Genomic DNA, 26,481 nt, shown 5'->3' with positions numbered 1-26,481 from the left:
AAATTCATTGTTAAAAAACATTTTTTAAAAATCTCTGGGCCTAGGTGGTTTCACTGCCAAAGTCTATCAAACATTTAAAGAAATAACACCAATTCCACTTAATCACTTCCAGAAAATAAAAAGGAAGAGAACATTTCCCAACTCATTTTATAAGGCCAGCATTACTCTCATAGATACCATCATCAGATAAAGACACAAAAACTCTACAAATCCATATCCCTTACAAACACAGGTGCAAAAATACTCAACAAAACATGAGTGCATCAAATATAACAACATAATAAAAGAAAAACATGCCATAACCAAGTGAAATTTATCCCAAGAATGCAATGTTGGTTCACTATTTGAAAAATAAATCCATGTAATCCACCATATGACAATCTAAAGATGAAAACCACATGATTATATAAGTTGGTACAGAAAAATCACTTGGCAAAATTCAACACCTATTCATGATAAAAATTCCCAGCTAACTAGACACAGAAAGGAATTTCCTCAAACTGAGAAAGGGGATCTACAAAAAAAAGTGGGAACAAGGCAAGGATGTCCACAGTTACCACTCCCAATTCCACACTATATGAGAAGTCCTAGTCAGTACAATATATCAAGAAAAAAAAGCATACAGTTGGAAAGCAATAAAAACTGTCCCTAGTATAAAATCCTAAGGAATCAACCAAAAATAACTACCAAAGACCTAGAATAATAAATGGGGTAGTAAAGCTGAAGGATATAAGTTCAACACACAAAAATCAATCATTTTTCTAAAAACTAGCAGTGACCAAATGAAAACTAATATTTAAATAATTAATATTACCTGCAATGGCTCCAAATTATTATAAAACTAGACATAAAACCGATAAAACATGGATGGGATATGTAGACTGAAAACTATATAATGATGATAGAAGAAATCAAAGAATCTCTAAGTAAATGGAGAGAGATGCCACGATCACAGACTGGAGGACTCAACAGAGCAAAATTGTCAATTCTCTCCAAACTGATCTGTAGATTTTAATGCAATTGAAGTCATGGCAGGATTTTTTTTTTTTTATAAATAGAGGCAAGCTTATTAAAATTTACACCAAAAGGGAACGGTCCTAGAATAGCTACAACAATATTGAAAAAGAGGAACATAGAGGAATCCCACTACACCATTTTGAGACTTAATATAAAGCTAAAATAATCAGTTGTGTGGCAAAGGGTTAGACATATCGATCAGTGGAACAGAATAGAGAACCCAGGAATATACCCTCAATATACCCTGGATTTTGACAAGGATGCAAAGGTATTTCAATGAAGAGTGGATAGTCATTCAACAAGTAGTACCAGAAAAACTGGTTGTCTCTAAGTTAAAAAATGAAAACAAAAAAGCCACCCCAATCCAAATCTTATACCTTATCCAAAAGTTTACTCAAAATGAAAATCATAAAGCTATAAAACTTTTAGACCAGGAGAAAATCTTCATGAGCTAGGGTTAGGAAAAGAGTTCTTAGTCATGATAACAAATATACAATCCATAAAAGAAAAAAAATTAGTAAATGTTAAAAACTTTGTAAGACACTGCTAAGAAAATGAAAAGACAGCTGTAGATCAAGAGAAAATGTTTGCAAATCACATAGCTGACAAAGGACTTATTCAAAAATGTATAAAGAACTCTCTAAATCAACATTAAGAAAACAAACAATCCAGGAGAGAAGCCAAGATAGCAGAACAGCATGAAAGTTTTTTTGCATCTCTCATCCCTGAAATACAGCCAGATCAACACTAAACCTCCCTGCACACCTAGAAAACTGATTTGAGGATTAACACAACAATCTGCACAACCTGAACCACAGAACTCAGCAGGTATGCAGCAAGGAAAGGTGAACTGGAGGAGAAAGCCACAGAAGGCAAGGAGCTGTTTTGCTTGTGGAGAGAGGACAGACATGGGGAGAGTACGGGAAAAGCACCCCTCCCCACCAAAAGCAGCTGGAAAGAAAGTATAAAAGTGGAAACAGCCGCAGGGACCGAACAAAAAAGGGAGACAGGAGAAAGGAGAGGGTTTAAATTCCATTAAGATTCTATAAACAGGGGGAGTGCAGAGTCTGAAACTCTCCAGCTTGATACCTGGCAGAGCTCTGGTGGGAAGGGAGAATGCCCAGGAGCAGACAGTGAGGTCCGAGGGGTCCTCAGGCCACACGGGGAGAGGTAGTTCCCCTGTGGGGAGGACATTGGGTAAAGGCTGTGCTGCCACAGCAAAGGTCCCAGCGTACCCTGGAGAACAACCACATTCACTGGTGCTAGGACAAGGACATTAAGGGAGAAGCCTGGTGCCAGATGTGTGTTGTGATTTACCATAATCCCTGAAACACTGCTGTTACACAATCACGTGAACTTTTTCTGGGGTGGGCTGGCACCCAGGCACAGTCTCTGGGCACTGGCAGCAGCACAGTCTCACGAACATTCCTGGGGGAAGACCAGCACCCAGCCATTGCTCAGTGAGACCCTCCCCCAGAGGGTCAGAACGGGTCAAAGCAGCAGTCCCTCAGAAGTGAGGGGTTGGGAAATATAGCCACATCTGAGATAAAACTCAGGAAGCGGGTGCTGCCTGGCAACCTGATGGCTTGGTCACGGATGGTGTAAAAGCCAGGAGTGGAAGGAAGCCAGAGAAAAGGGCAGGGTGTGTGATTGCTGGTTGGGGAGAACAGAGTTCCAAAACTAGAGACTGGTAGCTGGGTGACGCCATTTTCACCCCTCCTACACATCAGCATACATACCTACATGTGCCACAACAATACACCCCCGTAAGCTAAGCAGCGCCATCTAGTGGAGAATGGAGCCGTTACACTAAGCCCCGTCCAACTGGGCCAACCTTGCTCTTCAGGAACACCACAAGTCTCTTCGCCTGCTTGGTTTATGAACTATAAAGTGCTTCATAGTTTGACCTGTAGGGGAAACCAATGTAATTTCAATCATGCTTAAGTCTGTTTGCTGGTCCATCTATTCAATTTCTTTTTTCACTTTTCTTATTCTTGAATACAGAAAGAGAAAAAATTTATCTTTATTTTCCATTTTTATTGAAAATATTTTTAATTTTTTTCTACATTTTTACTTTGTTGTAAATTTTTCAAATTCTATTTTACTTCCATCATTTCATTTTATCCTATTTCATTATATTCATTTTTTTCAAATTTTCAAACATTCTTCTTTTTTTTGCTTTTCTTATCTTTCCCTTTATTCTCTAATCTATTCAATCTCCTTTCAGCAACCAGATCAAAATACACCTAGGATCTAGCATCCTTTATTTGATTTTTTTGTGTTGTTTTCAATTTTTTAATTTTAATTTTTTGTCTTATTAATTCCTTTTCTTCCTTCAAAATGATGAAACAGGAATTCACCCCAAAAGAAAGAACAGGAAGAAATGACAGCCAGGGACTTAATCATTACAGATACAGGCAAGATGTCTGAATCAGAATTTAGAGTCATGATAATAAGAATACTAGCTGGGGTTGAAAACAGATTAGAATCCCTTTCTGTGGAGATAAAAGCTAGTCAGGATGAAATTAAAAATGCTATAACTGAGCTGCTATCTCGAATGGTGCCACAGCAGCAAGGATGGATGAAGCAGAGCAGCAAATCAGCAATGTAGAGGACAAACTTATGGAGAACAATGAATTAGAAAAAAAAAAGGGGGGGAGACTAAGGCAAAAGAGCACGATTTAAGAATTAGAGAAATCAGTGACTCATTAAAAAGGAACAACAACAGAATCATAGGGGTCTCAGAAGATGAAGTGAGAGAAAAAGAAGTTGAAGGGTTATATGAGCAAATCATAGCAGAAAACTTCCTAACCTGGGGAAAGACACAGACATCAAATTCAGGAAGCACAGAGGACTCCCATTAGATTCAACAAAAACTGATCAAGGCATATCATAGATCAAATTCACAAAATACTCAGAAAAGGAAAGAATCATGAATGCAGCAAGGGTAAAAAAAGTCCTTAACCTACAAGGGAAAACAGATCAGGTTTGGAGCAGACCTATCCACAGAAACTTGGCAGGCCAGAAAGGAGTGGCAGGATATATTCAATGTGCTGAATTGGAAAAATATGAGCCAAGAATTAATTCTTTATCTAGGAAGTCTGTCATTCAAAATAGGAGAGATAAAACGTTCCCAAACAAAAATTAAAGGAGTTCCTGACCACTAAACCAGCGCTGCAAGAAATTTTAAGGGGGACTCTCTAAAGGAAGAAAAGATGGAAAGTACAAAAAAGACCAAAAACAACAAAGACTAGAAAGAACCAGAGAATACCACCAGAAACTATAACTCTACAGGCAACACAATGGCAATAAATTCATATATTTCAGTATTCACTTTAAACATCAATGGACTAAATGCTCTAATCAAAAGACACAGGATAATAGAATGGATAAGAAAACAAGATCCATCTATATGCTGTTTACAAGAGACCCACTTTAGACCTAAAGACACCTTCAGCTTGAAAGTAAGGGGATGGAGAACAATCTATCATGCTAATGGTCACCCAAAGAAAGCCAGAGTAGCCATACTTATATCAGACAAACTAGACTTTAAAATAAAGACTGTAACAAGAGATGAAGAAGGGCATTATATCATAATTAAGGAGTCTATCCACCAAGAAGACCTAACAGTTGTAAACATTTATGCTCCAAATGTGATAGCACCCAAATACATAAATCAGTTAATTACAACATAAAGAGACCCACTGATAATACCATAATAGTAGGGAACTTCAACACCCCACTTGCAGCAATGGACAGATCATCTAAACAGAAAACCAACAAGGAAACAATAGCTTTGAATGACACACTGGACTGGATGGACTTAACAGGTATATTCAGAACATTTCATCCTAAAGCAGCAGAATACACATTCTTCTCCAGTGCACATGGAATGTTCTCCAAAATAGATCACATACTGGGACACAAATCAGCCTTCAACAAATACAAAAAGATCGAGATCACACCACACATATTTTCATATCACAATGCTATGAAACTCAAAATTGATCACAAGAAAAAATGTGGAAAGATAACAAATACTTGGAGACTAAAAACCATTCTATTAAAGAATGAATGGGTCAACCAAGAAGTTAAAGAGGAAATTAAAAAGTACATAGAAGCCAATGAAAATGATAACACCACAGCCCAATACCTCTGAGAGACAGCAAAGGTGGTCATAAGAGGGAAGTACATACCAATCCAGGTATTCCTGAAGAAGGAATAAAGGTATCAGATACACAACCTAATCTTATACCTTTAAGAGCTGGAAAAAGAACAGCAAATAAAACCCAAAACCAGCAGAAGACAGGAAATAATAAAGATTAGAGCAGAAATCAATGCTATCAATACCAAAACCAAAACCAAACAGATCTACGAAACCAGAAGCTGGTTCATTGAAAGAATTAACAAAATTGATAACCCCCTAGCCAATTTAATCAAAAAGAAAAAGGAAAGGATCCAAATAAATAAAATCAAGAATGAAAGAGGAGAGATCACAATCAACACAGCAGAAATACAAACAATAATAAGAGAATATTACAAACAATTATATGCTCATAAAATGGACAATCTGGAAGAAATGGACAAATTCCTAGAAACATGAACTACCAAAACTGAAACAGGAAGAAAGAGAAAATTTGAACAGACCCATAAGCAGTAAAGAAATTGAATTCATAATCAAAAATCTCCCAAAAAACAAGGATCCAGGGCCAGATAACTTTCCAGGAGAATTCTACCAAACATTTAAAGAAGAGTTAACACCTATTCTCTTGAAGCTGTTCCAGAAAATAGAAACAGAAGGAAAATTCCCAAACACTTTCGATCCCAAAACCAAAGAGAACTATAGACCAATTTCCTTGATGAACACGGATGCAAAAATCCTCAACAAGATAGTAGCCAACCGGATCCAACAATACATTAAAAAAATTATTCACCACGACCAAGTGGGATTTATATCTCAGATACAGGGCTGGTTCAATATCCGCAAAGCAATCAACGTGATTCATCACATCAATAAAAGAAAGGACAAGAACCACATGATCCTCTCAATAGATGCAGAGAAAGCATTTGACAAAATATAGTATCCTTTCTTGATAAAAACCCTCAATAAAGTAAGGATAGAAGGATCATACCTCAAGATCATAAAAGCCATATATGTAAGACCCAATGCTAATATCATCCTCAATGGGAAAAAACTGAGAGCCTTCCCCCTAAGGTCAGGAACAAGACAGGGATGTTCACTCTCACCACTGTTATTCAACATAGTATTGTAAGTCTTAGCCTCAGCAATTAGGCAACACAAAGAAATAAAAGGCATACAAATCGGCCAGGAGAGGTCAAACTTCCACTCTTTGCAGATGACATGATACTCTATATGGAAAACACAAAATATTCCACCAAAAAAAATGCTAGAACTGATCCATGAATTCAACAAAGTTGCAGGATATAAAATCAATGCACAGAAATCAGTTGCATTCCTACACACCAATAATGAAGCAACAGAAAGAGAAATAAAGGAATCAATCCCATTTACAATTGCACCAAAAACCATAAAATACCTAGGAATAAGTCTAACCAAAGAGGTAAAAATCTATACACTGAAAACTACAGAAAGCTTATGAAAGAAATTGAAAAAGACACACACACAAAAAAGGAAAAATACTCCATGCTCCTGGATAGGAAGAACAAATATTGTTAAATGTCAAAACTACCCAAAGCAATCTACATATTCAACACAATCCCTAACAAAATAACACCAGCATTCATCACATAGCTAGACCAAACAATCCTAAAATTTGTATGGAACCAGAAAAGACCCCAAATAGCCAAAGCAATCTTGAAAAAGAAAACTAAAGCTGGAGGCATCACAATCCCGGACTTCAAGACGTATTACAAAGCTGTAATCATCAAGACAGTATGGTAGTGGCACAAAAACAGACACTCAGATCAATGGAACAGAATAGAAAACCCAGAAATGGACCCACAAACGTATGGCCAACTAATCTTTGATAAAGCAGGAAAGAATATCCAATGGAATAAAGACAGTCTCTTCAGCAAATGATGTTGGGGAAAACTGGACAGCGACATGCAGAAAAATGAACCTGGATCACTTTCTTACACCATACACAAAAATAAACTCAAAATGGATGAAAGACCTCAATGTAAGACAGGAAGCCATCAAAATCCTTGAGGAGAAAGCAGGCAAAAACCTCTTTGATCTTGTCTGCAGCAACTTCTTACTCAACATGTCTCTGGAGATAAGGGAAACGAAAGTAAAAATGAACTATTGGGACCTCATCAAAATAAAAAGCTTCTGCACAGTGAAGGAAACAATCAGCAAAACTAAAAGGCAACTGATGGAATGGGAAAAGATATTTGCAAATGACATATCAGATAAAGGGTTAGTATCCAAAATCTGTAGAGAGCTTATCAAACTTGATACCCAAAAAACAAATAATCCAGTGAAGAAATGGGCAAAAGCCATGAATTGACACTTCTCCAAAGAAGACATCCAGATGGCCAACCGACACATGAAAAAATGCTCAACATCACTCAAAATATGAATCAAAACCACAATGAGCTACTACCTCACACCAATCAGAATGGCTAACATTAACAACTGAGGCAACAACAGGTGTTGGTGAGGATGCAGAGAAAGAGGATCTCTTTTGCACTGCTGGTGGGAATGCAAACTGGTGCAGCCACTCTGGAAAACAGTATGGAAGTTCCTCAAAAAATTAAAATAGAACTACCCTATGACCCAGCAATTGTACTGCTAGGTATTTATCCAAGGGATACAGGTGTGCTGTTTTGAAGGGACACATGCACCCCCATGTTTATAGCAGCACTATCGACAATAGCCAAAGTATGGAAAGAGCCCAAATGTGCATTGATGGATGAATGGATAACGAAGATGTGGTATATATATACAATGGAATATTACTTGGCAATCAAAAAGAATGAAATCTTGCCATTTGCAACTACATGGATGGAACTGGAGGGTATACTAAGTGAAATTTGTCAATTGAAGAAAGACAATTATCACATGATTTCACTCATATGAGGACTTTAAGATACAAAACAGATGAACATAAGGGAAGAGAAGAAAAATAATATAAAAACAGGGAGGGGGACAAAACAGAAGAGTCTCATAAATATAGGGAACAAACAACGGGTTGCTGGAGGGGTTGTGGGAGGGGGGATGGGCTAAATGGCTAAGGGGCGTTAAGGAATCTACTCCTGAAATCATTGTTGCACCATGTGCTAACTTGGATGTAAATTATAAAAAATAAATAATTAGATTTAAAAAAAAATCCAGGGGTGCCTGCGTGGCTCAGTCGGTTGAGCATCCGACTTTGGCTCAGGTCATGATCTCACGGTTCATGAGTTCAGGCCCCGCATCAGGCTCACTGCTGCCAGTGCAGAGCCCGCTTTGGATCCTCTGTCCCCTTCTTTCTGCCCTTCCCTGGCTCACATGCTCTAAAAATAAATTAAAACATTAAGAAAAAAACACATCCAAATAAAAAGCAGGCAAAGGCTTGAACCTAAAGTTCACTAAAGAGGTCACTGTATATGAAAGGCAAGTAAGAGATCCTCTTTCTCCACAGTACCCAGTAGCATGGCTAATGTAAAAAGCACTGGCAATACCAAGTGATGATGAACAGGCAGAGTGCTAAAACTCTCTTTAATTGCTGGTGTGAATGCAAAAATGGAACAGCCACTCTGGAAGAGTCTGACAGCTACATTAGACCATATGACGTACTCCAAGGTATTTACGCTGCAGTAATGAAACCTTATGTTCACACAAAAACCTCCACACAAATGTTTATAGCAGCTATATTCATAATTGTAAAAAAAAAATGGGAAAAACCACACTGTCCTTCCACTGGTGAATGGATGACCAGCTGTGGCCCATCTGTACAGTTGGATACTATTCAATAATCAAAAGGACAGCATCAACAATACACAGAAGAATTGGGATGAATTTCAAAGGTACGATGCTCAGCAAAAGTAACCGATTACAAGAGATTACGTACCTCATGCTTCTACTTACATGACATTCTCAAAACAAAGCTATGGTGTGGAAAAATATGTCAGTAGGTAGCAGGGTGGGGTGGAGGAGAGCTGGGAGGGCTACATTGCATGAGTTAGTGCTTGGGAGAGAGAGGACTGATTGGGATCTTAGTTGTGGTACTGGTGACATGAATCTATATACATGCTAAAATACAGAGACCTACACACCTCTTTAAAACAGGACCAGACAGGAAATCTAACTTTGAAAATCTGTTCTGTAGCAGTCACTTCGAATGTAATCTCATTAAATCCTCACAGACTGCACGATTGGTTTATTATCTCTATCTTGCGGACAAGGAACCTGAAGATACTCAGAGATACTCATGAACTTGTGCAGAGTCACATCACAGTGAGTGGTGTGGACACTGGAGTCCACTACCCAGACCCTTCCTCCACCTCAGCTCCTGGGATGGTCAAGTCTGCCCACAGAAAAGACAGGCTGTCCTATTTGTTGATGTCACTTACATGTCTGGCTTCTATGCACAGCTGTGCTTGGCTGGACCTGCTCAGCTCTAGTCATGTGAACTGCAGCAGGATCCCTTGGGCTTCTTGGGCTGCTCTGCATATGCGGGTTGGACTTGGTGATTTTGAGGTATGTGATAATATTGACCTAATGGGAAGAATGCTGGACTAAGACCCACCCGTGTTCAATTTTGACTCCTCCCTAGGTAACTCCATCCACTTCCAGGAAGGTGTTGCTGTCTCTTAGCAATGCATTTTAAGCCCAGATAGGATGTCAACCTGAGCTTCAGACAGTATTCCTAACTACCTCTTCAGACGTATCTATATGCTGTCCCACAGGTACCATTTCCTAAAACCAAGTTCCTCACTACCCAGCAGCCCAGACAGCAAAATCCTCAGTGTAAGCCAGACACCTAGGAATCAGGGGGGGTCTCCTGAAAACCCCTTGCTCCCCACAACTCTCAGATCCAACATACCTCCCGTGTTACATCCTAAAGCTCTAGCATCTACCACTTCTCCATCTCTGTACCACCTTCCTGCCTCAGCCTACTTCCAAGACTTATCCCTGGATTCCCTCCAAATTAGTCTCTACCCAGCAGTAATGGGAATTTTTCAAAAATACAAATCTGACCATATTGTCCCAACTAAGTATCCTCCAAGGGCTTTCCAGTATCTTGGGATAAAGACAGTAACTTAATGCAGCTTCGTTGCCTGTCTCTCCATTTCCTTCTCTATCTTCCCCTGCAGCTTCCTGCAACCCTGTGTCCATCCTGGCTTCAAACACAGCGGCTTGCAGGTTATCGAGCTGCGTTGTGCCCAAGGCCTTTGGACGTACATTTCTATTGGCTGACACACTCTTCCCCTTCCCAGTCCTACCTTTTGCCAAGTTAACCTGCTTCCTTTAAGGAAGCCTTTCCTGACCTTCTACACTGTAGAGCCACACTGTCCTCAACGTAGCCACTGGCCATGCAGTCCATCAAGCAACTGAAATGCATGACTGCTGCTGAGAACTGGACATTTTGTTTTAATTTTAATTAATTTCAACTTAAAAACCAGTACCAAGTTCAGTAGTCATATTTAAAACAACGAGGGGGTATGAATCTTGTTCTTTAAACTATAAACTTAATGAAATCTAAATACAGATCAAGTATTTCCACAAAATTTAGCATCTGAATTGAGAGGCACTGTAAAAGTAAAGTGCATACGAAATTTCAAAGACTCCACAAAAAATAGAAATGTCAAGTATCTCATTATATAAAAACACAGGCTGTATGTTATAATGTTAGATATAATGGCTTAAAAATAAGAATACTAAAGTTCGTTTCACCTGTTTCCTTTTCCCTTGCATTAGTCAACGTGGTAGCATCAAATTTCTATCAGATGCAGAGGGCATCATCCAGAGCAGGCATGGATGGCCCTCCAGGCTGGGGTTCTCACTGCCTACCCTCAGTGGAGGGCAGAAGGTCTCGTGGGCTGGGATGGGTATCCTTGATTTGAGCCAGCCTTGTGCACCAGGCCAGTCTTCAGTTCTCTCTTCCGTCAGAAGCCCACCGAAAGGAAAAGAAATTTAAGATGATGGTAAAATAGCTCCACCTAGGTAACAAGTTCCCTACCAGGATATCATTACACGGTTACCTTTGCCAGAAATTAGTTTGTAAGGCACATTATCACATTCAAGTGCTCCCACCTGAGACTGGCAAGCCACCTTGGGTCTCGGGCAGGTAAAGTGTGCTCCACAAGGCAAAGGGAGGAGGCAGAAAGCTCGGCGGCAGCCCCCCTTCTGTCCCCCTATATGCTTTGCTGCCAGGCCACAGCGTATTGGCAGTTATGGAAAAATCGAAGCACATTTAGTGATAGAGCAGGAATTTAATTAATTCATCCCTGCACTTATTGTACTCCTGTAAGATGCCTGGCACCAATAGCATTCGGTTCTGGATACACCATAGTGAGCAGCACAGGTGGTCACCTCAGAAGGGAGTAGTTTAGGGCTTGGATCTCCAGATCCTTATTACACTCTTAAAAATGACTGAAGGACTTCAAAGAGTTTTTCTTCAAGTGGGTTGTATCTATCAATTTTTACCATGTAAGAAATGAAAGCTGAGAAAATTTTAAAATATTTTTTTATTAATTTGTTTTAACAGATCAAAACTAGCCCCATATATGGTGACATAAATTAATAGAAGCAGCTGGATTCTTCTATGTGCAGTCAGGTCAGCCTGTTGCGCTATTACCCATCACATGGCCTCTGGGAAACAGCTGTGCACTGAACCATACACTCCTTTCTAACATTTGAAAGCTGAGTTTTCAAGTTAATATTTTTTCCCCTTTGGAGGACGCATCGTGAGGATGGCAGAATCAGCAATTTATCCACAATCATCAAGCATTCATCCCTGATGAAAACTATTAAGCCAAAATTAAGTATTTTAGTAATATTTTTGTAGCACAAAAAATGAAAACTAAGGTAAGAGGAATGTGAAGGAATCTACAAAACCATAAATAATATTGCTTTAAATCTTGACACAACCTAGGCTCTGAGAATGAATGGGCGTCCTATCAGCTGAGTCTCCATTTCTCTTCTCAAAGGCACAGTCTGGGCAACATATCCAACAAAGGGGTCTTCCTTGGGCTCCAGTGCCCTGCTGTCATTTACAGGTACTGTACTATTTGAAATCATCCACTTCTGCAGATGCAAAGACTATCTGTTTAAAGCTCATTTTGATGGCTCCCCAGACCCCTTCAGGCTGGACTTCTGATTTCTCCTTTCTTTTTGACCCTGAATTCGGAAGAGCTTCTTCCTGAGGTCCTTCTGTCGCTTCAGTTTCTCTTCTTCCTCCTTCTGCTTCACCTTGAAGTGTTCTTTATTGTGCAAATGCCGTTGTTCCTTGGCCTTCTTCATCTTCTGACTGTGCACCGTACTTAGAGCATCCAGCAGTGCAAGGATCTGACAAGGACAAAACATGAGCATCAGAATACTCTTACAGCATGCTTTCCTTCTAAGTTTCCAGGGGCCTAAACACCTCAGCTGATGTATCAAAACTAGAAGCAATCCATGATCCAAATGAACATTAACCTAGGAAAAATTTACCCTGAACTAGGACATCATAATTTGCATGGAAGCAGAAATAGGAGCGTATCTAGAGCAAAATACTTAAATAACGGCTTTCACCACAAAACCACCTCTGTTAATCACTCTGGATACTATGGACAACTACGATACAGTGATTTGCCAGCTGGATGCTTCCGTTACTCCCCCATTAAAATGTGTAAGACACAGCATGACTAAACAAAAGGGAAATAGACTCTGGCCTCTCCTCTCAATTTTGGTGCTAGTGCCTTGAATAAGTCTGGCCCTTACCCTTTCCCAATGAAAAATGAGAATGCAGAAGCACCACATGTGCTACTTGAAAGTGCTATTTTCACATCTAAATGCAAGATGCAGGAAGCCATTATCGACAGTACCTTCCTTTCATGAGGTTCCCGTATGACGGCTGGTCTCCGCCTGTCCTTTGGTATCTTGCCTGCCTTTGCTTGGGTCTTGGGCTTGTTCTTAAATGGCAGGGCCTTCTGCAAGGCTTTTGGAATGTGCAGTGAATTAAAATGTTTCTTTTGCCTCATGATTGGCTGAGAAGAAAAATAAAGACAGTGATGTATTTGAATGATGCTCTATATGCATTTAAAACTTGCCTAAAATCTTCTCAGTGAATTGATTTTTCCATATGATCAGTAACACCAGAGTCTGCTGATCATCAGAAATGAGGATTCAATTGTCTATCAAATATGGATTGCCTCAATGAATGTATACTTCTCTGTTGCAAAACAGAGAAATACATAGAATATATTGATAGTTCTTCCAAAAAAACAACTGTGTCCATGTCTATGGTATGAACTATGGGAATCTCAACAGAGCAGATGAACAGATCCAAAGTTTCTTTTAATGGAAAACCCACGCCTTATTTTGGGGACACTGAGGTAGTTTCTTGTATCTGAAGAAGAATAATCTAGCTGTTCATCTTCACAGTCAACCTCTGTGAATTTAAGGTCATAGTTCTTCCTCCAATCAGCAGCAGCTGAAGTGTCCCCATCCCTGACTGCCATTAAAAAGTTTAACTTTATTCTGTTTCTAATGGAAAGCCAGCTGAGAAAAAGGAGATTAAAATGACACAAAGGCAGGGGCGCCTGGGTGGCGCAGTCGGTTGGGCGTCCGACTTCAGCCAGGTCATGATCTCGCGGTCCGTGAGTTCGAGCCCCGCGTCAGGCTCTGGGCTGATGGCTCAGAGCCTGGAGCCTGTTTCCGATTCTGTGTCTCCCTCTCTCTCTGCCCCTCCCCCGTTCATGCTCTGTCTCTCTCTGTCCCAAAAATAAATAAAAACGTTGGAAAAAAAAATGAAAAAAAAAAAATTCTTCTTAAAAAAAAAAAAAAAAAAGACACAAAGGCCAAACACCCTCTGCATTCAATTTTTACAGCAGTCTAATTTCTCTGCTTAAATTGAGATGATCAAAATTCTTAGCTGCCTCAAAAATACTAATAAGTTGAAAGTCGTGCCCTAGGTCTTTACCAAGGCCAACATCAACTATATAGAGAATATTTCTGCCACGTCTTTAAATTTACTATGAAAGACATCATCCATGATAATACTCAATATTCCTCTATTTAGGAACCTAAAATGCTTAGAATGAAGGAACTTGGAGAAGTCACATTCTGAAAAAAAGACTAAGCATCATAAGCTAGACAACAGGTACCACATCCTGTAATACATTTTAACAGAAATTCACATAACGTAATTCAAAACTGTATTATTAACTATTTCATTAAAAAAGTAATGACTGGGAAACTTCTGTTTCTGGCAGAATGGCAGACTGATATCCTGAACTACCCTCTTATTACAAAACAATTAAATACCCAGCATTAAAATAAATCTTTTCAAATGCATTAACGTGTGAAGAAAATAATAAAAGTTCTCCAAGACCAAAATCCAAATGAAATGGGATTTTGACAGGCACTGAGAACTTAAAATAAAAAAAAATAGTGATGACGCCAATTACTGGCAACTATTGGTGGTGGGAATCTAACCTGGTATGACTCCAGAATACTACAAGCATCATCCAGTGAAGCTGAACACATGCATACCCTATACCTGGCAATCCTAACCTGGGGGGTCTATGTAAAAGAAATGTGTGCATATGTATATCAAACAAGTCACACGTAAGTATTCAGGGTAGCATTTATAATGGCCCAAAACTGGAAATAATGTCCATCAATGGATAAAACTGACATTGTCACACAATACAATTCTACTTGACAGTAACAAATGAATGCCTGCTGTACAAAGAACACGAATGAGTCTCATAAAACCGAATGAAAGAAAACAGGCAAAATAGTTTATGCGGTATTTTATAAAACTCAAAAAAAAGGCAGAAATAATTTACCTGTCAGGAGTCAAGACAGTGGCTATCTCTGAGGTAGAGAGGGGGTATTGACTAGCAGTCATAAGGGAGGCTTTTGTTATGCTGGTAATTCTATTGCTTGATCCAGGTGACAGCAATTTTGGGTGTGTTAAAATTCATGAGCTGTATGCTTATGATCTGTGTAGTTTTCTGTATGCATGTTAACACTTCACTACAAAGTTTATTAAAACTTTCAAAAAAAACCCACCCACATTGCTTCAATAACAATTAGCACATTAGTGTTTTTAAAAGTAATACATGTATATGGCAGGAAAAAAAACAGTTCAAAAGAGTATACAGTGAAAAGTCTGTCTCCTTTCCAACCCACGAAAACTATTACCACTTTCCTGCATTCTTGCCAAAATACTCTATGAATATACACCATGTTCATTCAAATTTAACATTAGATTTCCTACTTGAAAATTCAAAACATTCAAAAACATTATGTACAAAGCATCTGGATGACCCCCATCTACAGAGCACATGTGTGACCATACCTTATACAAAGAATCCTTGTTGGGCTTTAGTCGGACACCATGGGCAAGCCGGAGTTGACCGGTGGTCCGCATTCCTGACCAGGTGTCTTTCTCACCAACTGGTTTCAACAAAGAAGTCACTGGGTTATAGAAGGCTGGAATGGAGACGGGATACCAAGTCCTCATGAAGACAATATCTGGAAAGAGAGGTAATTTACTTGAACATTTTCAAAAGAAAATTCGTAACGATCCTGTCAAACAAATGAACATTCACCCCAAACTTCTCTAGTTAGTTGCATGGTATTTGAAGAGAGACTTCACCAAGTAAAATTTTAAATATCACAAAACTCTTACTGGGTCTGAATCACATGGCTCCACACACAGCATGACTTAGTACACCGCCTAAGATGCTCCAACTGGGGAGAGCTGGAGCTGATTCCAATTTTCTAAAACCTAAACTACAGCCTTGAATCCACACTGGCTAGAAATCAACAGCGAACGGTAACATGCTGTTATGATTACACCACGATTATATTTACCACTCATCAACAACTTATCCTCAAAGCTGGCCCGGAAAGCTCCTTCTGGAGCCCGAAGTGCTTTCTTGATCTGTCCCCTTATGCCACTGACAGTTCGAATCACAGCACCTTCAAATTTGGCCACTTCCAAAGCAGAATTAAACATTCCCTACAGGTATAAGAAAAAAAAAAAAAAAAACCCACATAACACAAAATCAGATATGTTACTTCCTAGTTTATAAGTAAATCCTTGGTTAAAAAAACAACTCATTTAATGGTGATAAAATAATCAAAATGTATTTTCCCCACTACGAGTGAACTACTACGTCAAAAGGAATACAACTCTATTTCATTTTCCCCAAAATAATATTAAGATTCTACTGTAGGTTCATTAGCATGCTCATCACTGATATCTCTGTAGAAGAAAAGATCAAAAAGATATGTACTAGACTGAACAGCCCTAGATAGCCTCTGCTGTCATCTCACAGCGCTGGACTGCAGCTCATATCCTATGACTTAGGTGCACGTGCTCAGGAAATAATGAGTGTTGGATAAATGCTGGTGATATTATTACTTTATATAAAGAATATTTTATGATCTTAACACTGTATTTTTAATGGAAACACCCTACTAATAAAATTTTCAATAAATGCCACTCAAACCACCCTCCCACGTTACACTGCAGAACAGAGCGTCCATTTCTCTGTACCCCTGGCCAACAAGTATTTTACAAAATACTTGGTCTATTTTTCTACCGAGCTATTTAACAAACCTATGATTTTCCCCTTTTCTTAACACAAAACAAAAGGACAGGAAACAAAACCCAGTGAATGAGATTATATATTTTCACTATTAGCTCTGTCACAGTCTCACATGGAATAAGGAATAGCCTCAATTAGTAAATATCTCTGTTAACTTGATCTTAAACTTTTCTGAGCATACTTAAGTAACAGAAACCAATATAAAGAAGTAAACCAATATCAAAGACCAAGTTTATAAAAGATTTCAATACTCTTCTGAATGCATCAGACTGTATTTTAGAAGTATTTCATTCCTTCTTTCACAAAATATACATTCATAAACGTGAATATACAGATATACGAACCTTAATGAATGATGTATTCTTGAAAATTTTATATGGAAAACCAGTTAGCTTTAATTTCTTCACAATTTTTATGGATTTATCCAGATCAAGGACAACTCCTGTGGCAGCTATCCGGAAATCAGGCTGGGAAGAACCCCCAAAATTTGAATACAGGAGTAACATCAAGGAGAAAAACTACAATTCTATGATGCAATAAATTACCATAGTGCATTTCACTTACAATCAACTAAGAACAAGAAAGAATATGTGAACATGCAAAGCAATTATTTTAGCAAAAACAATGTGAAACTATAATACATGTAATAAGCCAAACTAATGATGATGTCTTGAATATTCTCCAGAGGGTGATTTCATAATCACGTAATTTCACAACAATGACTGATTCAGAATGGAAAGCAATATGAAAATCTGGTTACAATGTTTAAGAAATTAAATTTTAGACCACCAGGGCAGATTCCATCTGCTCATTGTTCAATTTTTATGTCAAACTAGGCCGATAAAACCTGCTCTGATTGATCAAACGAAGACTGTGTGAACATACTCTGCTAAACAAGCAGTACCAAGGGGTAGTCTTATGTCTACCTGGCATCCGGTATATCCCTAGAGCCGAGTACAATGCTTAGTACATGGTGAGCACCACTTAAATATTTTTAGAAAAATAAGTCCAAAAAACGCATACAAATATAAAATGTTATCAGTACCATAATAATTCTTCTACCTCTCCCTTCTCCATTCCCACACCTTACTTAAAAAGACACAGGAAAACTAAAAGCAAAGAGAAGCTTACTATAAATACTAAAAACATGTCACTTGCAACTTAAAGTTTCATGTACATATTCCATATTTAAGATATATTCCTCAAACATAATCTGGAAAATAAAACATTCAAGATATTTACCATTATGCCACTAACAGACTGTACTGCCAAGAACCCAGTTCCCTGTGGAGTAATAGGACCTTAAAGAAAATAGAAAAAAAAAAAAAAGAAAGAAATACAGTGAATCACAAATTTTGGATTCTATTTTAAATATGTACTCCAATCCAAAAAAAAGAGAAAGAAAAATCTTATGAATTGAGATTTAATGGGGAAAAGCAAAACTATAACGATAACAAGTAAACGGTTTAAATCAATCTACAAGCAGGTTATTCTAGTAGCGTATTACCCCAAAAAGTTGCTCCACAATGCATGTGCTGTGGAGTGTACTTTAGAAGCCTCTGTCTCCCATTGTGGTCTTCGATGTAATAGAGTGGAATGGTCTGAAACCTCCTCCACCCCACAGAGAAAATGATTGGATCTCGGGACTTGAGGATTTTCTTATACCAACGATGTTTCTTCAGACGCATCTGAGGGGAGAAGAGATTTCAATTTCAATAAGATTATTGGTGGAAGTACATCCAAAGAACCCCAAATGTCAAGCATGCAGCAAAGGGTACCTACCTGTACATATCCGACATTGCCTTCGCTATTGCCCAAACCACCCAAAATCATTGGGTAATGGGGGTCGAAGTTAAGCACAAATTCACAGGGGACATTTTCTATCTCAATTCGAACATACATCCCAGGTCGAAAACCCTCATATTGAACTCTGGCTTCATCATCTTGATCTTCAAATTCTGCTCGATTAAGCTATATATGAGGGGCGGGGGGAAACAATGAAAAAAACACATAGCTGTTATCTTAATAAATGTAAGGTTAACATTTTTAAGACAAGCAATTTCTCAATAGAGGAACATGGACAGAATCATTTACGTTTTATCCCTATTAAAAATAACATGCACTCTTATCTTTACGGTTTGTTTTCTTCTTTGCTACTCCAAGCACAGCAAACGCAAACAACTCTGAAAGCAGCCCTTCATGCTGGTCAGCGAACACTCTTAACTTCTTTCTTTTCTTACTCTGCAAACAATTGTTTCACACTTTTCCTTTCTTTGAATATCCAGTATCTCTTCCCTCATTCTCACTCTCAGCTGCTGTTTCTTAATTCACTCAGGATCTAAGTACTCTAAAAGAACTTCCACAGTCAACTCCTCTACCAGGGTTTACACCCCCATTCAGCCTTTTATTATAGCTTGTTATCATTATATCTATAACTTATATTACTGAAATTAATTAAAATTAAAAATTTTAAATTCAGTCCCCCGGTCACAACAGTCACATTGCAAGTGATCAGTATCAACACGTGGCTCATGGCTACAATGCAAGACAGCACAGATATACATTTCCATTATCACAGAAAGTTCTACTGGGCAGTCGTTATAGCTTATTTATCTGTGCCTCTATTCAATGCCAAACTTCACTTGCAGTACTAGCTATCATTCACTTTTATTCCAACAGGTCTTGCCTGTTATTTCTCCCGTCTTAACACCTTCTTTTGACTCTTTCTCCAACTATTGCCCCATTTTTCTGCTTCTCTCTGAAGTAAAATGGCCCAGAATTTTTCTATAGTCATGGCCTCTGGCCTCTGCTCCCATTCTTTTGAATCCTCCCCAAACTGGTCTTTAACCCACACTCCATAACAATGCTTACCAAAATCATGTAAGGCCTCCACATTCCCAACCCAGTTGTCAATCCTGTCTTCATCATAGTTAACACATCAGCAGGATTTAAGATAATGTATCCCTCTTTCCACAGCGGTTTCCAGCATACCTCATGTTCTCTTAGATGTCTTCTATCTCCTGAGTGCTGCTCAATCCCACTGCTGCTTCCTCCTCTCTAGCTGGCCTCTTACAATGGAGCAGCCACTGTCAGTCCCCATCCTCTCTCCTGTCTCCATGCTCACTCCTCAGGTCATCCCATCCATTTTATGGCTTTAAGTAGCATCTAGATGCTGAGGGCTGTACATCTGAGTCCCTGGCCCCAACCTCTTTCCAGAGCTCCTCACTGACTACTTGATGCTCCACTTGTCTGCGACAGATCTCAAACCAAACAGCTCTAAACTTCACCTTCCTGGACAAACCTGCACCAGCTAGAGGCTTTCCTATCTTACTGACAACTCGACTTCCAGTAAGTCATCCTTGTTTCCTCTCACACACCCCACACTCAATCTACCTTTAATCCACCTTTCAAAAGTATACCCAGAATTTGACTCTCTTTTTCCTCCATGCCACACACCGCCCCACCCCACAGTGTGAGTCACCTTAATCTTACTGAACTCTTGCCACAGCAATGCTTTCAAAGGTAAGCAGGTCACACATATCTCTCCTCTGTTCAAAACCCCCATTGATCCCCATTTCACTCAGCATAAAAAATTCAAAGTCCTTTACAATGGCCTACAAGATTCTAGGTGATTTTAAGTAATAAATGAATTGAAGCAAAGACTTCAGAACTACCTTTACATGTCTTAGTTACTTCTATCAAAGGTCAGTACAGACTTGGAACCTACACATTAATGGCTAACCAGGAGGTACTTGAATAGATGAAGGCCTAGGTTGGGCAAAGCCTGCTGATCACATTTTTACAAATCACATTATTTAACCTGTATAAGATGTATTAGGGTATATTCTAGCTTAAAGGCATTCTTGGTACCCCCCACCCTTGTCAAAGCGCAATTCAAACACTCACCATCACCTGCACACACATCTTTGTGTGTCCTTCAGAGTGAGTTCATCAGCTCAGTCTGTTTAGCATAGCAGGTAGGAGGGCCAGATTATCTCCTTTTCAGCATTCTACATGCTCCCTTTATCTCCACATCTGACCTGACACTTGAAATATCCTGTGAACTCTGCCCAAGGTGAGTATTTAGAAAAGCTTCCCTGGAGAGCATTGGTACATGCATAAGACTGGTATGTGCAAGAATCACCTGCCCATTCAAATTATTTAATTATGGCTCCAGGGAGCAGTAATCAGAATGCTACAGCAATGCTTGTATTTAAATAAATAAATCATTACACTGTGAGATCCTCAACAGTTGCAGCCTATCTTAGCCATTTTTGCTACCTCAATGCTTGGTACAAAATAGACACTGGTATCTTTCTGGTCCATTTCTGACTGAAGAAACTATCAGATGATCACATGAATAAACACTCATCTGCAGCTTGACCCAAGAGTCCAAACAGGAGGCACAGAAGCAGGTCAGGGAGTAGAGACCTAAACAAAATTACATATTCACAATACTGTACTATAGCCTTGAAATGAAGCTGATAAGAACCAAGTTTTCTTACCTGTGCTTGTTTATGCATTTCTCCTTTAAGATCATCAAAATATGTGCTTTCTCCTTCATCATATTCTGCATCAAACATCTCCTTCAATTTTCTCTTTTTATCCAAATGCTTTTTCTTAGCACTTTCCTCTGCATTGGGGTCAATTTCTTCCTTAACTTCTTCTACATCTTCAATCTTAAATTTCCATAAGAGAAACAGTTGTAAAAGTTTGTGGAGATCTTTTCTTTAAACATTAAAGCAGATTTTTAAAGTTCTTTTTTTTATGTTTATTTTATTTCTTTTGAGAGAGAGAGAGAGACAGAGAGAGAGAGAGAGAGAGAGAGAGAGAGAGAGAACAAGCAGGAGAGGCAGAGACAGAGGGAGAGAGTGGGTCCCAAGCAGGCTCCACAGTCAGCACATAGCCAGCATGAACCATGAGATCATGACCTTGGCTGAAATCAAGAGTCAGATGCTTAACCAACTGAGCCCTTCAGGCGCCCCAGATTTTTAAAGTTCTATCCGAGCTGCAAAAATCTTGGTTGTGATCATCATGAAAAAAAAACAAAAAAACAAAACAAAACAAAACACAGACTTTGGCTCTAAAAACATGTACTGCTACAAGAGGCATTTAGGCATCTGCAGCACAATAAACTGTCACTCCTTCATCTGGCTGGAATGCCAAATATAAATAAAAATAACAAGTATTCCCACCCAGATGCTCCCCAGAAATTGTTCTAAAGAAATATTGGGGAGAATAGGGATTTAATTATTTTAAATGGTACTTAAATTTAAGAAGAAGAGAATGATGGCAAAAGGAATGGTAGAGATAGAGACAGTGACTTGGCAGATAAACTTCTATGACTGAAGAATTATAATGATAACAAGAGGTAGCAGGTGTCCCCCAAAAGATCAAGAATAACTAACAACTTTGATCTATTCACAACCTCCATATTTTTAGGAAGGAATCCATCCACTCTGTAATCTACACAGATAGTAAGTAAGATGTGCATTTCTTTTTAATGATAATTTTTTTTTAACGTTTATTTATTTTTGAGACAGAGAGAGACAGAGCATGAACAGGGGAGGGGCAGAGAGAGAGGGAGACCCAGAACCGGAAGCAGGCTCCAGGCTCTGAGCCATCAGCCCAGAGCCCGATGCAGCGCTCGAACTCACGGACCACGAGATCGTGACCTGAGCTGAAGTCGGACACTTAACCCACTGAGCCACCCAGGCGCCCCAAGATGTGCATTTCTTAATATGGGCCTCTCTCAGAACATAATGACCACAGATCAAGGACCATAATTCACAGCCAGCCACGGCAAAGTCATACCTGAGTATCTGGGCCTGGTTTTCCCTTGTGTACATCCCCTGTTTCCAGGTCTTCAAAGTCACCATAGAGCTCTTCTGGGAAAAGAACATCCAAATAAATCCTCTGTGAATAGGGCCAGCATGTGACACTCTACCATTACCACATGCACTGTGCACTCTGAAGCCCAAACCTCATTTTTACCCTTCTTATTGCTACACACCCCAGGAGAATCCTATACATACATAGCCTTCTTTTTCTTGTTAAATTATCAGTATTTCATTACCTGTTTAAAATTTTTTTTTAATGTTTATTTTTGAGAGAGAGACAGAGAGACAGAGCTTGAGTAGGGAAGGGCCAGAGAGAGACTGAGACACAGAATCTGAAGCAGGCTCCAGGCTCCAAGCTGTCAGCACAGAGCCTGACATGGGGCTCAAACTCACGAACTGTGAGATCATGAACTGAGCTGAAGTCGGACACTTAACCGACTGAGCCACCCAGGCACCACTTTCATCACCCGTTTAGATGAAGCAAATGGACACCCGCATTTCCTTACTTTACTTCAATAGCTCACTTAACCAAGAGCGATCTTCCTAACACACATGATAAACACTCTGTAGCAGAGATGCACACAGAGATGCGTGGATTACCCTGCAGGTGAGTCCCCAAGACCAACAGTAACCCAAAAGTGACATGAAAAAAACATGGCTTGATTAATAAATCCCACATGGGAAAAAGAGTCTGAAAGTAAGATCAACACAGCACAATGAGTGACATATCTAGGAAAAGTCTCAGATTACATAAAATACAGCCTTTAGAGTAAGACTGGTAGCTAAAACAGTGCCAAACCACATGAAGAGCTCATTAATTCATTCATCCTTTTGTTTTCGGAACTCCTAAGTTTAGCTCTGGGTCCTATCCTTAAAAGAAAAAGATACTGAAACTCCTTCAGGAAGCAGTATTTAGATAAAACATTTTCATATAAAAAAGAGCCAAAGAACCAAAGAGCCAAGGAAGATACAATAGATGAGAAGATTCCATTTGTAATAAAAGCAAAAAAAGGATAAAATACTTAGTAATGAGCCTAAAGAGAAATGTGCTGGAACTTTATTTTAAAAATTTAAAAAAGCGTTAATATGCTACCAAGGAACACATGGAATAACATTAGCTAACACTTTCAAGTGCTGTATATACCAGGCACTACTCTAAGTGTTTTACATGTCTTAACGACATTCTTCAACATGACCTAATTAAGTAGGTGTTATTAATGTTATCTACTAAACAAATATAGATTACCATATATTTGAAAAAGATGACACAATATCAGGAAGCTGTCAATTCTCCCTTCACCAGTTATAATAAAAACCACCACCAAGAAGAAGACCACTTATGGAATGGGAGAAGATATTTGCAAATGACATATCCAATAAAGGGTTAGTATCCAAAATATATAAAGAACTTATACAACTCAACACCCAGGAAAACAAATAATCCAATTAAACGTGGGCAGAAGATATGAATACACATTTCTACAAAGAAGACAAACAGATGGCCAAAAGACACATGAAATGATGCTCAATATCACTTATCATCAGGGAAATGCAAATCAAAAACCACAATATCACCCTACACCTGTCAGAATGGCTAAAATCAACAACACAAGAAACAAGTGCTGGTGAGGATGTATAAAAAAAGGAACCTCTTGCACTGTTGGTGGGAATGCAAGCTAGAAAGACAACATGGAGGTTCCTCAAAAAATTTAAAATAGAACTACCATATGATCCAGTAACCGTACTACTGGGTATTTACCCAAAGAATATGAAAATACTAATTCAAAAGGAATATGCATCCCTTTGTTTATTGTAGCATTATTTACAACAGCCAAGTTATGGAAGCAGCCCAAGTGCCTATCAATAGATGTATATAAAGATGTAGTATAAATATACAACGGAATATTATCCAGCCATAAAAAAGAATGAAATATGGCCATATGTAACAACATGAATGAATCTAGAGAGCACAATGCTAAGTGAAATAAGTCAGAGAAAGGCAAATACCATATGATTTCACTCATGTGTGAAATTTAGGAAACAAAACAAATGAATAAAGGGGGAAAAAGAGACAAACCAAAAGCCAGACTCTTAACTAGAGAGAACAAATAGATGGTTACCAGAGGGGAGGTGAGTGGGAGGTAAGTGAAAAGGGTGAAGGAGATTAAGTGCATACTTACCATGGTGAGCACTGAATAATATACAGAATTGTTGAATCACTACATTATACACCCGAAACTAATATAACACTGTATGTTAACCATACTGGAATTAAAATGCAAACAAAACAAAACACCACCAAGAATTTCTGGTCTGGAAAAGATAGTATAGACATTTTCTTCTGTTCCTCCCAACTAAGTATAACCAACTCCAGAAATAACACAAGAGCCTAAGGAAAACCAAAGTACTCTGAAAGGTAGAAAGAAACAGAGAGCTGGCGAGGGTCCCCAGGACCAGAGGAATGACATAATGACCAGTAGCTCACTACACCCACAGAAAGGCAACTCAGAGCCACTGTTTCCCAACCTCCAAGCTAGCAACCGAAGGTAGACCAGATAGACTCATTTCCTACCCCAGACAAATTTGGATCTCAGCAACACTGGACAAACAAGGCAGCACTGGCAAAGAAGTGCTTTGAGAGCCCCACTGACAATAAGTGATGAGAAGTGTTCACCTTCCCTGAAGAGCTTGAATATCCTTTCCTCCACACCAAGATATACTAGGTGGCCAAGGGCTACTGGCAAAGGGACATTCTGCCACGCCTGAGACTCTCCTCCCTCATCTAAAAACAACGTGTGCCCAGGCAGGACCAGCAAAGATCCTCCTACAGCAAGCAAACTTGCCCCACAAGCCAAGACAACCTTCCCCTACCTAGCCAAACCAGGGGCCCAGACTGAGGAAGCTCCTCTGTCCTCTCAAACAGCACCTGCAGAGAGACCAATGGCATAAGATAAACTAAGCAGATCAAAATAGCACCACAAAGGCTCTAAAATTAAATTGTCATTAGAACCACCATCCACAAAGTACACCAGGACCTGCACACTAAACCCAAACAGGATGACTGCCTGCCAAAATAAAAAAATTACACAGGACCAAGTGTCTCCTAACGTAATAACCTAAATGTGGACACAATAGAAAATCACTTTGTCATACCCAAAACTGGGAAAATTATAAGTATAATGTGAAAAGACAACTAACTGACTGACACCAACACTAAAATGAATCAGATGTTGAAACTATCTAAAATCTTACAGAAGCCATTACAAAAATGCTTCATCAAGCAACTACAAATCTTATGGCAACAACCCAAAAACTGAAAATCTCAGCAAAGAAACTGAAGAACCAAACAAATTATAGAACTGAAAAATGCAATGAAAGAAATTTAAAAGCTTGCTAGATGGGATCAATAGTAAGAGTGGAGATGACAGAGGACAGAACCAGAGAACCTGAGGCTAGATCAACAGAATTCACCTAGTCTGAACAACATAGAGGGAAATAACCAAAAAACAAATGAATAGAGCCTCACAGACTTGTCGGACGGAAACAAAAGATCCACCACTTATGAGATCTCACAAGGATACTGGGGTTGAAAGAAATAATGATTGAAGCTTCTCAAATTTGGTAAAAGACATAAACTTACAGATTCAAGAAGCTGAGAAAATTTCAAACAGAGTAAATCCAATGACATCTATACCAAACTTCTGAAAATGGAAAGCAAAGATAAAATCTCGAGAGCAGCTAGAAAGAAATGACAGATTACCTGTAGAGGCACACCATCAAAATGACAGTGCTTTTCTCCTCTGAAATCATGAAGGCCAGAGGAAGTGGTACAATATTTTTTATGTGCTGAAGAAAAGAACGCTTTGCTATGAATTCTACATCCAGTGAA

General features: G+C 38.9%; 1 protein-coding gene across 3 annotated transcripts in view; it reads right to left on the bottom strand.

Annotated features, from left to right (window-relative positions):
- Positions 1 to 11,655: 11,655 nt before the first annotated feature.
- The window catches only part of BMS1 (BMS1 ribosome biogenesis factor), a 71,540-nt gene continuing 56,714 nt past the window's right edge, over positions 11,656 to 26,481 (bottom strand). For 2 of the 3 annotated variants that reach the window (XM_030334196.1, XM_030334195.1), the window contains 10 exons: positions 22,567 to 22,640; positions 21,258 to 21,431; positions 18,535 to 18,723; positions 18,260 to 18,440; positions 17,995 to 18,053; positions 17,097 to 17,219; positions 16,013 to 16,160; positions 15,495 to 15,670; positions 13,012 to 13,173; positions 11,656 to 12,493 (listed from right to left, as the gene is read on the bottom strand). In XM_030334196.1, the coding sequence (XP_030190056.1) occupies positions 12,263 to 12,493; positions 13,012 to 13,173; positions 15,495 to 15,670; positions 16,013 to 16,160; positions 17,097 to 17,219; positions 17,995 to 18,053; positions 18,260 to 18,440; positions 18,535 to 18,723; positions 21,258 to 21,431; positions 22,567 to 22,640 (1,517 nt within the window). In that variant the 3' untranslated portion in view covers positions 11,656 to 12,262. The remainder of the gene's footprint in view (positions 12,494 to 13,011; positions 13,174 to 15,494; positions 15,671 to 16,012; positions 16,161 to 17,096; positions 17,220 to 17,994; positions 18,054 to 18,259; positions 18,441 to 18,534; positions 18,724 to 21,257; positions 21,432 to 22,566; positions 22,641 to 26,481) is intronic. The other variant, XM_030334197.1, reaches the window with a different exon arrangement.

Source organism: Lynx canadensis, chromosome D2 (genome assembly GCF_007474595.2).
Source record: "Lynx canadensis isolate LIC74 chromosome D2, mLynCan4.pri.v2, whole genome shotgun sequence".
Lineage (NCBI taxonomy): Eukaryota > Metazoa > Chordata > Mammalia > Carnivora > Felidae > Lynx > Lynx canadensis.
This window is presented reverse-complemented; position numbering and strand designations above follow the sequence as displayed.